Source organism: Patiria miniata, unplaced genomic scaffold (assembly GCF_015706575.1).
Source record: "Patiria miniata isolate m_02_andy unplaced genomic scaffold, ASM1570657v1 HiC_scaffold_22, whole genome shotgun sequence".
Taxonomy (NCBI): domain Eukaryota; kingdom Metazoa; phylum Echinodermata; class Asteroidea; order Valvatida; family Asterinidae; genus Patiria; species Patiria miniata.
This window is the reverse complement of record NW_024037061.1, coordinates 2,805,359-2,819,397: the sequence shown is the minus strand read 5'-3', so window position 1 is coordinate 2,819,397 and position 14,039 is coordinate 2,805,359. Positions and strand designations below refer to the sequence as shown.

The following is a 14,039-nucleotide window of genomic DNA, read 5'->3' as shown; positions in this document are numbered from 1 at the left end:
TTGATTGGTTGTCAAAAAAGGACAAAAACATAGCGACGTATCACATGTTTGTGGACACATGCGCATCCTAGGCAGATTGTTTATCACAGAATGCATAGTGTCGAATCTTCACGTGCGTGCAAGCAGTTGGAAGACCAAGCTGGCTAAGTATATCAATACCCTACATGACTTGCTAGACACATTAAAATTCAACTAGTATATTCTAGGGACACACTTTCTAGTAAATTATTTAACATTAGGGAGACACCGGGCATTAGGGAGATATATGAATGTCTCTTTAATGTTGTCTGGAAGGATTTTTTTCAATTGAAAGTTGCCTACACCCATTCCCTAAGTCGGGAATAGTATATTTGAACAGTTCGAGGTAGGGAAAGTTTTTAGAAACGGGGTTATGGGAGAGTTTTTGGTTGTACGCATGTCTATGAGAATGGCTCCCTGTTTTAGTTACCATCTTCGGTGAGTTATATTCTCACATTTGGCCAAAAAAAATACAATTTGTGAATAAGTACTAAAATACAGCTGTAATGAACATAATTGCGTAAGTGAATTTCGACATGAAACGTGGCCCCCGTTTGGTGTCGCGCAGACCCTGCCAAGTCAGATTAGAGGCGAGGGCATCCGCGACAGGAAACGAGGCCCCAAGGCCCGCACCACGTGGTCCTAATGAGTGCTGACGGATAGATCCTGAAGAGCGGATGCCGTGATGGCATCAACGAGGGAGGGGACAGACAGGGAGGGGGAGGGGTAATCATAGCTGCACTGGGATGATAACGTTGCCCTGCAGGTTGACCTCTTAGGGGTAATGGGGGGAGGGAGGTAGGGGGCTCAAATCATAACACTGCCAAGCACAGATAATTGTGACCTACTGAGGCTAAATCAGGAATGTCTACCCGAAACCTTGTTTTGAGTATAAATCAGCACCTGAAGTCGCCTATACTTGAAAAATCTTGTCAAAATCAATTTATTTTGGGTTTTTTTTTGGGGGGGGGGTCTATTTTTGGGATGCCAAGGTATCTTAGGCTGCATCCGAATCAGCTGTCTAGGGCTAGGTCTAGGTCTGGGCCCATTGAAAATATGCGGGGACGCGCTGACAATAGACGTAGCCGTAGCTCTGGAAGCCCTTTTCGGACACGGCCTAAGATTCACACCGTGCATTTTGGTTGTGAATAAAAATACCCCCAAAAGCGAAGAAAAAAAATTGATTTCTGAAAGACGTTTGTTTGAAGTTTTTCAAAAAGCGTCAATAATTTTATCTGAGTGACTAAAAATGACCCAAGTTCACAGTGAAATTTTCAAGAGAATAGAAAAGTACGTATACCTTTGTGTGGCACCATATGCGTACACATCGCACATAAAGCTTGCAATGCGCAACACGCAACGCAGAGCTGTCTTTCTCGACGAAATGCACACGGCAAACGTCGGAGATTTTCGGGAACGGGAGGCATGCCTCCCGTTTTGGTCATGTGCCATGTATATACTAGCGGTTACCAGACCTAAGATTCATCAGAAATGAGGTAGTGGGAGATTGCCGAAGCACAACCGACTTACCCGCAACATTTCTTTGAAATTAATTGAGCTACAGAAATAACTTTGGCACCATTAGCAAGCTAAAGAGTTGCTCTTTTACATGGTGTATATAAAACTCAAAAAGTCAACCATGGTACAATGTTTTTTTTACCATTTTTCTGGAAAAGTGTAATATCCGCTGAGCTGAAACTTCAACAAGTTAGCTTTAACCCTACATGTAACTCCCTAGCATAATTTACTAGGAACCATACCCATTCTAGCAAATTCCAACACCCACATGGGAAATTGTACACACACACTGTTGGACTTACTTTCTGGAGGTGTGCTAAACCCTATGTAAGAGACCATCAGTTTAGGGGTACTGTACCTACCGGTATCCCAACAGATTTCAACAAAACCTGCTGTTGGGCTTTGATGGGTTGAGTTCGGTTAAGGTTAAGCATGTTAAATTTCCAAAGCAGAGATTTGTGCTTAATGCCCCGCGAAATTTTGGCCCAGACGAGAGGTTCACAAGTTACCAGAGGATTAAGGTCAGACCTGACACCCTGGGGGGCAGATCAGATTAGTGTGGCTTATGGGATTATCGGGATTAAGCTGGTATTATATCTTATTCAAATTGATCACAAGGATAATTCGATTCCTCTGTAAAGAAGCTGATAATTTTTCACAGCAGACTCACAAAATGTAATTAAATTACAGCGATGGCTTCTTCAGATTTCGCTTATTTATGGTACGTCTGCTGACCAAACAACTCAAGAGGGTGTGGGATGAGCGATGCAGCGCCAAGATTCCTCAACCTAGGAGTAGGCTTTCGTTTGGAGTACTGTGTCTTGAAACTTTCTTTACAACAATATCAAAATTGCTCTTTAAAGCATAAACCTTTCTCAACAACAATTATTTTTCTCAGGAACACATTTTGTGCAACTTTCTACTCCTCTTAAATGTATGAAAGCTATTTGACATCCCGTTCTGGCTAATTTTATTCAAAAGTGCACTTATTTTAATATTTTCCATGCTTTTTCCGGACTTAACTGAGGCCGCTGTTGCTGTTGCTGTGATGTCAGTACGACACTGTTCAGTTTAGGGGTTTTTCTGTTCAAACGTGAACCCAGAAATCTGCCCATTGAAAACATCTGTGATAAATGTTTGCTCATAATTGGCTTACTGCCATGTACCGACACAACGAATCACCAAAGAAAATTTTACGACAGTACAATATCCAAAAATCTAGTACATTTTGTGTACAAATACATGTAGTTGTAACGTTGAAGTTTCTGCCTGAAATGACATCACACTTTTGCTCATAAATATGGAAATCTGCATCAGCATACAAACCCAAAAGGCACCAAAATACCCTTGAAAATGGCAAAACGAAAATAAGGTTAAATGGGGCACACAGGGGCACTTTCAAGGATTGCATTAATTCCATTCCATGGGCCTCATAAGCATAGAAATTACTGCATCAAACTTTAAATGTCATTTGATACATGCAAAGTGAAGAAAAAGTTGGGCAAAAGTGATGAAGGCATTTGATAAAAAAATTGCTTTCTTCTCACTTTCGGGATAATTTCTTTATAAGGAGAGTGGTGTTGGATTGCCCCCGTTTTAATTGGATTAAGATCGTGCTTAAGCATAAGAATGCTGCCGCAATGCTTCTTTTCACTTATTTATCACTTTCAGCTAAAAAGCTTTCTTTACCCTCCTTGCAAACATAAAGTCTGTACCAAGTAGTCCTTTCAGTCAAAATCAAACAAGTGACTGTTTTCACAAAGCAGGATTGACTGGCTGGGACTGTTTAAGTAACTTGATACAGCTATGCTTTGACTCCTGGTCAGTGATAAAACAGCTGTGCCTACAACTTGCCTGCTTTGTCTGTTGACATAGTTTGACTAGACACAGTGCTTGCTTCACATGTGATCTGACTGCTGGTGACTAGCGTTTGTTAAAAGTATAGCAGGGGAAGTGGAAGTGAATTTTGACTGTCTGTGACTGTTTAAATAGCTGGAGGATTACGGTTCCAATAAAATGAAGATCAGCTAGGTGTACCCATTAAAGCACAAACTGGGTGGCGTGAATTTGGGCCCTGATAGGGTTATGATTTAAGTGCCACACAAGAGATTTTGAGACAAGACTTCCTGTTTGCGTAAAATACTCACCTCCGTTTCATTAGTCAGTGGGCAGGTATGGCTCAGGTACTCAATGAGCTGAGCGTGCTGACCAGGATGAAACCACCGACCTTTACCCTGGCTGTACAACCACTCGCCCTTCAAACTTAAATACACACACAGAAAGGTTCCGTAATTAGTAGAGAGCTATAGACTCTTTGCACAAGTACCCCCTCAACGGTCACGAGGGGAGAGTTGGGGGAGACCACTCGGAGGGACATTCGAACGCATAGCTCTCAACGCCTTAACCTTAACCATCCCAAATCCTCCAAAATCCTTTTTGCAAATTGGAGGAATTTGCAGGATTGAGGTTACATGGCAAAAGTGTGTTGCTGATTTCGGATTTTATACTTGGAAATCCTCCGCACTGCTCCGGGATGTCACTGCCTCTGCCTCAGCCTATTGACAGTCATAGCCGGAGGATTTTGCAGGATTCAGGCAGTGGTCACCTCTCCATGGACCATATTCAAGAAATAATGGAGGAATTTGCAGGATTGAGACTATATGCTATTTTTCCATAAGGCCAATTGGAGGATTTTGCATGATTGAGGCTACAAAAAGGCAAAAAGGCCTAGGGAGTTAAGGTCATGCAAAGACACAGTGGGTTCTGGATATCATTTAACTGCCTCAACGTAAAACAGTGATTGTTGGGGGATTTTGCAGGATTGAGGCAGTGGTTAAACCCCTCCGATGCCCAAATTCAAGAAATAACAGATGATTTCGCAGGATTGAGACTGTATCAAATGTCTGCAAGGAGGCAGCGGATGATTTTGAATGATGGAGGATGCGGTGTTTTTATTTGCAGCACACATCGTCAATGGATCATGATTATTCAGCTAGTTCGATGTTTATTCATAAGGAATAACAATGACGTCACACCATTGCTATCACTCAGTCATGCATGTTTATTAAAGCATTTCAAAGAACAGCTTTCGTCGAGCTGCCACAGTGGCCTAGTGAATAGTGGAACTATGGATCCCCAGATCTGTGGTTCGAAGCTATGTCCATTTCCATCAAACATTTTTGTTGGTTGGGATAAGTTTAACTGAAGGGAAAACACTACCTAAATGAACCTAAGTGTCCTCCATCCACACAGCGTGATAAATGTGATACGATCAAGCTACATGTTGGGAATTTTTATTTGGAAATACAGGCCTAAATAGGGCCACTTCAGCACATCACTTCATCACATTACTTGGTGTTCCGACTTCCATAATTTTTAAACTAAAGATGGTATCTGGATGCGGTTTTCACAGCAGTAATGCTGACATTGTGCTCTTTTCAAATCTGTAATAAACCAAATTTTGACCGGGGTCAACAAACGACTCATTTAGCTTGATCTCATCACAAATATTCATGTTAGGGTGGGTGATGGGATTTGTTTAAAATACAACGTATGCTGCAAAAAAAAAGAAATACGCATGGAGGATGCATCCTAGCTATTACGAAAAAGCTTTTAGGTCTGGATCCAAGACTCCCAGGTCACAAGGCCCATAGGCGGCAACCTTCCTGCACTTCCTCCCAGGTCAATCCAGATCATCCCCGGACTAATTTCCTCTTATTTACTCTCCAAACTGCGCTTCTGGTTTCTGTGAAAGCGTGCCGGCACGTGCGCCTTGAGCGTGGAAGGCCAGAGGGTAGCAACGTTACGGTTGCCTCCTGTCTACGGCTTCCGGGATAAGCTAACTACCCGTTCCTCTCATTAAAGGCCATGCAAGGTTTAAAGGGCCTAACTGTTTGAAATCTTTTCCTTGATTTGCAAAAGTCTTTTCATAGAAACCTCTCCAAATGAATGGAATATGTTGACAAATGAGGTAAACGTACTTCAATATTAGTTTCAATTAATTGCAAGTGACAGTGTTCGTGCAGCTTAAAAGATAAGGCCCAAGGATATCAAACCTAATTCCTGGAAATTATTCCATGGTGTGTGTTGTAGTCATTTTGTAGTCATGACAGCGGCAACCACATGCACGGTCGCTTGTATCATCACCAGACACAAGATTTTTTATTGCACTCGTAAAAATTTGCGATTTCCTGTTTCAATACATCTATGGAATTTAAAGGTGCATGTAGTTTATAAATATGCTTGGAGCTTCTTTCGATCAAGTGTTCATTTCTAGATTTAGCCACTTGCGATTGACTTGTGATTAAATAATGATTGACTTATGATTGAAATGTGATTTGATTTGTGATTCGTTTTTGGTTCAACTGGTGACTGACTCTAACCTTTCAGCTTGTGATTGGCTTGTTACTGGCTTGCAATTGATCTGTGATTGTCTTGTGATTTAACTTCACACTGTCTTGTGATTCGGTTTCAGACTGATGTGTGATTTAACTTGTGATTGACATTTGATTCAACTGGTTATTCAACTGAGTGAGCCCCCTAAATTGCTAGTGATTGAGTTTCGATAGTCTTGTGACTTGACTTGTGACTTGACTTGTGATTATCTGTGATTGACTTTTGCTTTGACTTGTGATTATCTGTGATTGACTTTTGCTTTGACTTGTGTTTTCCATGTGATTTCCTTGAGATTTCCTTGTGATTGACTGCGAAAATTGTCCATTGTGACTGGATTATGATTCACTTGTCATTATCTGTGATTGGCTTGTTATTGGCTTGTGATTATCTGTGATTGACTTATTTTACTTCTCGTTTCCTTGTGACTAGAAGGTTGTTTGCGTTCTGATTGGCTTGTGATTGTCTGTGACTGACTTGTGATTTGACTAGTAATTTCCTTGTGATTGACTTGAAAGTTTTTGCCTAGTGATTGGCTTGTGATTAGCTTGTGTTTATCTGTGATTGACTTGCAATTTCACTTGTGATTATCTGCGACAGACTTGTGAATTGACTTAAGTGATAGACTCATGATCGACTGATGACACACTTATAATAAAACAATTAAACTGAGATTGACTTTAAATTTTACTCATGATCAACTTGTAATGACTCGACAATGATTCTGAAATTTTCCTCCTTTTTAAAATTTAAAAATTAAAAGTTTATCCCAACCTTTCTTTCTGGGTGATTGCATAGCCGTCCAGTATATGCAGGCTCAGGCACCAGTTGACGATGTAGGGCCTGTAGTCAAAGCAGCTGGTGTGAATCAAAATGTCAAGGAAACTCATTTATTAGATCAGTTTCCGGAGTTCCGACCCCCGAAAAAAAGGCATTTCTGATCAGGGAAAGCTTTAAAGAGGTAAACACGTAAGTTTGGAATGGTTTTTGGAACGTTTGGCTTGAGGTTTAAAAAAATACATTCAACTGATCAGATTATGTTAATTATTGCTGTAATGAAACCAAGGATTCCTAAAAAGTGTTCATGGCACTGTGGCACACAAGCCTGAAGAAAGCTGTGGGAAGAATGCAGTTTTAAAGGTGGGAGGAAAACCCAAGATGTCAGGATTTCTGGGTCGGTATTTGATAGAAAGGATACAAGTCTGAGGACGACGTGGCCATCATGACGCAAGGGTTGTTCATGATGGAGAGCTGCTGTAGCCTGGACAAACAGGACAGATAGGATACCTGTGGAGTGAAAAGTAAAATGAAGATTTTTTAAAAACTGATGTCTGACTTGTCATGCTTATTTTGTAGGAAGACCTGTGAGGACTTATGAGGATTTGTGAGGACTAGTGAGGACTTATGAGGACTGGTGAGGACTTGTGGTGAATTGAGAGGACTGTTGAGGACTTGTGAGGACTTGTGAGGACTTGTGAGGACTGGTGAGGACTGGTGAGGACTGGTGAGGATTGGTGAGGACTGGTGAGGCTTTGTGATGAATTGAGAGGACTGGTGAGGACTGGTGAGGACTGGTGAGGACTGGTGAGGACTGGTGAGGACTGGTGAGGACTGGTGAGGACTTGTGAGGACTTGTAAGGACTTGTGAGGACTGGTGAGGACTGGTGATCATTGGTGAGGACTGGTGAGGACTTGTGAGGACTTGTGGGGACTTGTGAGGACTTGTGGGGACTTGTGAGGACTTGTGAGGACTTGTGAGGACTTGTGAGGACTTGTAAGGACTTGTGAGGACTTGTGAGAACTTGTAAGGACTTGTGGTGAATTGAGAGGACTGGTGAAGACTTGTGTGGACTTGTGGCAACTGGTGAGGACTTGTGAGGACTTTTGAGGACTTGTGGTGACTTGTGAGGACTGGTGAGGTCTTGTGATGACTGGTGAGGATTTGTGAGGATTTGTGAGGACTTGTGAGGATTTGTGAGGATTCGTGAGGACTTGTGATGACTTGTGATAACTTGTGATGACTTGCAATGACTTGTGTGAACTCATGATGACTTTTGATGAACCAGATTACAACTCTTGTATAAAAACAGTCAACAGCCAGACTCAAAGTGACTTCTTAACACTATAACAGCAACTTAGCCCCTTTAAGCAAACTTTGAGATATCTGACCATGAAACGCTTCAGACTAGATGCTCTACAGGAAATGGCTTCATCCAGCGCCAAATCCCCCCTCCATGAGACGGTGTAATGAGTTAAGCTCTAGGCTGAGCTTAACTCTGACCACCTCCCATAAACATAGTGCTGGAGAGGTCACAGGGTCAGTCAAAAATGCAACCACTCTGAAGGTACATGTGTTGAAAGGGTAACAAAATAGTTTACCCGCTCTGCAATAAGGGGTGTTATGGGTCAAAAATTTGGAATGTACCAGTATTGCTGTTTAGAAATGGATATGGTGAAAACTTTTAACTACATGTGGATTCCATGTGTTATTTTGTAATCAGTTTTTGAAAGTCTTAGTTTAGAAGTCACAAAAGCATATTTAATCAGTGTCTAAAAAAGGAAGAAAGATTTTTTCTGGACCATTGTTGGTTTTGTTGCAGAGTATAAGCTACTTTTTTAAAGCCCATTTTCTCAAGTTTGACTTTCCAAGCTACATGTTCCGGTAGGTTGAAAAGTATCTAGAATGAAACACGCCAACGAAAGATCCTAAAAACCTCATTTTGAAGGCAATTTTTTTCAAAAACAACTCAAATTTGAAGAGCAGTCATATACTGAATAACATTTATTTTTAAAAAAAGTTAAAATGACAACAAGATATGAGTAAAATAAGAGTAATTTACTTTGTGCAAAACATGGAGTCACTGCATATTTTAATTTACCTCTGCCAGGTCGGAGATTTCATTTTCTGCCAGGGATAGGATTTCAATGCACGTTGGGAAGTAGGCCGGCACGCTCCTGAGGGACGTTAGGATGTTGCCGTGAAGTAACAGAGTCTGTGTCAAAAAAATTGGCAAAAATTACATGGGGATTCAATTAAATGTGCACTATCTTTGCCTACTAGTGGGAACGGTAGAAGATTACAGGCTTCCTAGCAGACCCACGTGAAAAAGTAGGAGAACAGTAGGAGCAAACTAAAAAAAAGGAGGATTTTGGAGGACAAAATCAGGATTAAAGGGAATATACATGTACAACATTTGCAAACATCGAAAAATAAAACTACCTCGTTTTTACGAAATACCTTACTAGGATGTTGGTAAATGACAGTCTAAAGCATCCTGTAAAATTATGGCACCTAGTGTGAAGTCATTTTCAAGAAAATGGTATTTTTGTAAAAATTTCCAACGGTGGTCGACCGACCACCGTTGGAAAAACCTAACTATTTTTTCAACTACTGCTCCAAATTAACCAATTATCTTTCAGTCCAAATTTTGTTTGCTATTGGTTACATGTTCATGAACGGGTGCAGGCCGGCTAGACTGGTTCCATTACCTTACAAGTTTCCGGCATCTGTAAATTGATCCATTTTATATTTAGTGGAGTCAGGGAGCCAAACTACTTGAACATTTTTGTTTTTCTTGTTTTTTTTCCAGCATTTTCGAACACAAACCTTCAAACATGTCAGTCTAACAATATTTGATCTATTATACTAACCCCTCAAATAGTTCATTTCTGAAAATTACAGCAAAAGCCAATCATGTATATTCCCTTTAAAGTAGGACTTTTGTCGGCTTTCGGTAGTTTTCGTTGACACTCACCCATGTCCACAGCATCATAAGCCTCATTTTGACATGTTTTTGCATGTTCTGTACTCACATGTTGCAGTACTCCTGCGCCCAAGCCCTTCATTGTGTGATTTACATTTGACAGTGTGTAACAATGTTATGAAAAATATTCAATGAGATTTCATTTTTTGGAGTAGTGGGACAAAAATAGAAATTTCCAAAAAAAAAGTAGGAAAAGTAGGACCAAGGTTACAAAAATAATAGTAGGGCCAAGAGGGGGGTCTCAGAGGTGGGAGGACAAGTGCCCCCTTAACCCCCCCCCCCCCCACCTTGGAACGCTCATGGGCACTATCTCAAAATATACAGCTGAGAAAAATCAGGAAACTGACACCTCAAAACAGCTACAAAAATAATCAAATGTCAGGGAACCAACAGCCAGGCTGGTTAGCACCGCCACACAGCTGCAGAGTGCCTCGTGGGAACCCACTGAACGCCAGCCCCCGGACGCGACATTTCCCCCAATCGCAGCTCCAATTTCTTCCGCTTTTCAACTTCAATCTGTCATGTTTGTTCATTTTTGAAGTCTAGTTCCTGGACCCGTCACTCACCAGTGCCCAGGTGTCCTATTTTTTTAAATTCTACAGTTTCCTTTTTGTAATAACCTTAGGACTCGGTACACTAGCACGCAACTCGTTGAAAACAAAATAAGCGAAGGGTAAGTTTTTTTGAAGGAGAAATTAACACTACTGACGTGTACTGGAATTCACGATGTGGAATTGTTGCTTATTATGTAATTCTAATTATAAGATCATTTGCTTTTCATGCATTTGGTTCATTTCCAATAACACCACCACTCAAACTCCAAAGAAGAATGTTCAAAACCGAAACCGTTGAAGTTCCAGCTCGGTGGATATTACACTTTTCAAGAAAACAATGAAAAACCCATGCACAACCTTTTGATTACGAAATACAATTTTGTTGATAGCACTCTTTCTTTTCGAAAATCAGTCAATTGACTGATCGTTGGAAATCGCCTAAATGAGACGGAACTGGGCAGAAGCAGAAGTCGAGAAGGTACCCCCCCCCCCCCCCCGCCAAAAAAAAAATGGGGTGATATGTCTTTGATTTGGGTGATTTATTGACATTGTAATCTTTGATATGTCAACTGCACATATTTCATGTCTGCTGCACATAAACGAAATAGTCAGGCATGCAACTGGGAATTTAGAAAAAAACGAGGAATCGCCAAACCACACAAGACTTTGTACAGTGTTTTTCAATTTGTAATGGCATTCATGAGAAGTCAAAAACGAGGAAATCAGCAGATCCAAGGAAAGTTGCATGCCTGAATAGTATAAAAATCATGGAATAAAAATGTTTAGGAAAATAATTGGAATCTGTCATATTCACGACTGCAAAACAGTCAAAACTTTATTAGTGCCCTTTTTCTCAGCATTTTAATTTTTTGACATGTTGATAAACGTGAACTTTAAACGGCCATAACTTGTCAATGGAATGCCCGATTGAAGTACATGTACAACAAACAGTCTTTTAAGGAGAATTTTATTCTCTTTCCTAATACCCGCAAACCCTTATTTCGACTTCTGCCCAGTTCTGTCTCATTTTGCCAGAACGCCTCGAAAAATTATCTTCGACAAATGAACCATAAAATGTCTTTCAAGGGTGGATGGTTACAGATTTCGATGTGATTCCAGACGGCTCATAATTGCATTAGAATCAAAGGCTTTAATCTCCATGATGCATAGCACTGTGCAAACAGTGTTGCTAAACTTAGCTGTATTATGGCTATATCCTGAACGTGGTTCCGTAGGCCCCCCAAAAAAAGTCTCCGGTTTCTGGTATGGAGCTTGCCCAAAAAGTGGTGCGGCGACGCGGCTTTTTTTTTTTTTTTTACCTGACTTTTTTGCTTCAAATGTCGGCTGATGACTGCAAATGGTGCCCGACTAAACTTAGTGCAAATATATGGGAGTCCAGAGAGGCCACATAAAGCTTATTCTCGATCATAACCCCATCTAAAAACACGTTAAAATCGTGCAGCAGCAGGATTCCAGTCAAACCAGTGAGTTTGGCGGTTTTGAGACATCATCTTTCATTGAAAAAAAAACTTTTTCATTTTGCCGACGCGCATGGCTACGGCGACGCGCGCGCATACCAGAAACCGGAGACTTTTTTGTTTGGCCTTATCAAGGACCGCCAAATTTTTTTTTAGGTTTTTTTTGTCAAAGGCTTGTTACCTAGGAGCTATCTGTGGTTTGTACTGGGCGGGGCACCATATTCCACAAAGCGTTTTATTGGGCGCATTTCCCTCCACGCTGCGATAACACTAGAGGTCAGTACGCGTTCACGGGCGTTGCCATGGCAGGTTTACGAAACTGTGGTTCATAAATCAGATTTGCGTCCATTCTTGGCTTTAATCATTCAGAATTCTTTAATGTCGCAAACAACATTGAAATACCGTGAGCTTTTAATAGGCCTCATATTATATCTGTTTTAATGCTCTAGAAACACAGAAAGGGAGATCTAATCACGAAGGTATACGAAGGTCCGGTACATGTCTATGTATTTACACACTCAGTCGTGTAGTGTGTAGTTTGTAATGTGACTCTGCACACGTGAACGTCTGAACCTCAGATAACACATTTTTGATGGGTATTATCCAATTAAGGGGAGTGTGGCCTAGTGGTTAGGGTTTGTGACTCATGATCAGAGGGTCAGGGGTTCGAATCCAGCTGCTGGTCATATGTTGTGTCCTTGGGCAAGTCACTTCACCCCCACTTGCCTCTCTCCATCCAGGAGTATAAATGGGTACCGGCATTAGCTGGGGAGTAACCTGCGATGGACTAGCATCCCATCCAGGGGGAGTAGAAATATTCTCGGTCGTTTCGTGCTACGGAAACTGGAGATAAACGCCGGCCTGATTGGCCACACTGGCCCGTGACAGACTTTACTTTTATCCGATAAAAAGCAACTGGTGCCGAGTTGTCATACGCTTCCCGCATAATTGAAACCTGATTTATATTTTTCCGTCCTCGGCTTAATATATCCATGATACCTCGCAACAGGTATCATCAATTTCCTGTTGATTCTCAATTTGGTACAATTTTGGAATGAAAAAGGACAAGGTCGACCACTTAACCCACTTTGCAATTCAAACCTGCGTTACTACCATCCACTGCGACAAAAAGCTGCCTGACAGGCTGTTCTGGTTACCAGACTAACTGTCTGGCACCAGACTCTCTAGGGTCTCACCTTGAGATTGGTGAGCATGGAGATGTCCGTTATCGACGATATGCTGTTGTCGGATAGGTCCAGATGCTTCAGTTTCATGTTGCAGTTGAGATGATCAATAGCCTATAATCAATAAGATGAAATATTTCATTTATTGACAATATCTGAGGTACTGATTAGTCCTCCAGTCCCAAGTCAAATCACGAGCTACTCAAATGAACTGTGACAAAGTCATTCCTTTAAACCCGTTACTTGTGACTAGACCGGTGTTTTAACTCTGACTTGACGTGTGAGGACGTTTGACCAGACTTGTGAGGACTTGTGATTAAATTGTATAAGAACTTGTGAATGGACTTGATTAACTTGTGGCCAGACTTTGCAAATGGCCTTGTGAGGACTTTTGACCAGACTTGTGAGGACCTTTGACCAGACTTGTGAGGACGTTTGACCAGACTTTATGAGGACTTGTGATTAAATTGTATAGGGACTTGTGAATGGTCTTGTGATGAACTTGTGACCAGACTTTGCAAATTGCCTAGTGAGGACTTTTGACCAGACTTGTGAGGACCTTTGACCAGACTTGTGAGGACTTGTGATTAAATTGTATAGGGACTTTTGAATGGGCTTGTGATTAACTTGTGACCAGACTTTGCAAATGGCCTTGTGAGGACTTTTGACCAGACTTGTGAGGACTTTTGACCAGACTTGTGAGGACCTTTGACCAGACTTGTGAGGACGTTTGACCAGACTTGTGAGGACTTGTGATTGAATTGTATAGGGACTTGTGAATTGACTTGTGATTAACTTGTGACCAGACTTTGCAAATGGCCTTGTGAGGACTTTTGACCAGACTTAGGATGACCTTTGACCAGACTTGTGAGGACTTGTGATTAAATTGTATAGGGACTTGTGAATGGACTTGTGATTAATTTGTGACCAGACTTTGCAAATGGCCTAGTGAGGACTTTTGACCAGACTTGTGATTGAATTGTATAATGACTTGTGAATGGACTTGTGACTAAATCATGACCAAACTTTGTGAATGGCCTTGTGAGGACTTTTAACCAGACTTGACCAGACTTGCGATTGAATTGTATAAAGACTTGTGATTAATTTGTGACCAGATGTTGTGACCAGCCT

General features: G+C 41.2%; 1 protein-coding gene across 2 annotated transcripts in view; it reads right to left on the bottom strand.

The window, feature by feature from the left end:
* The window catches only part of LOC119730455, a 32,703-nt gene that overhangs the window by 9,876 nt on the left and 8,788 nt on the right, over positions 1 to 14,039 (bottom strand). For both annotated transcript variants that reach the window (XM_038203371.1, XM_038203370.1), the window contains exons 4-8: positions 12,921 to 13,022; positions 8,808 to 8,921; positions 7,127 to 7,215; positions 6,703 to 6,786; positions 3,684 to 3,798 (exon numbers count right to left, since the gene is read on the bottom strand). In XM_038203371.1, coding sequence (XP_038059299.1) covers positions 3,684 to 3,798; positions 6,703 to 6,786; positions 7,127 to 7,215; positions 8,808 to 8,921; positions 12,921 to 13,022 — 504 coding nt within the window. The remainder of the gene's footprint in view (positions 1 to 3,683; positions 3,799 to 6,702; positions 6,787 to 7,126; positions 7,216 to 8,807; positions 8,922 to 12,920; positions 13,023 to 14,039) is intronic.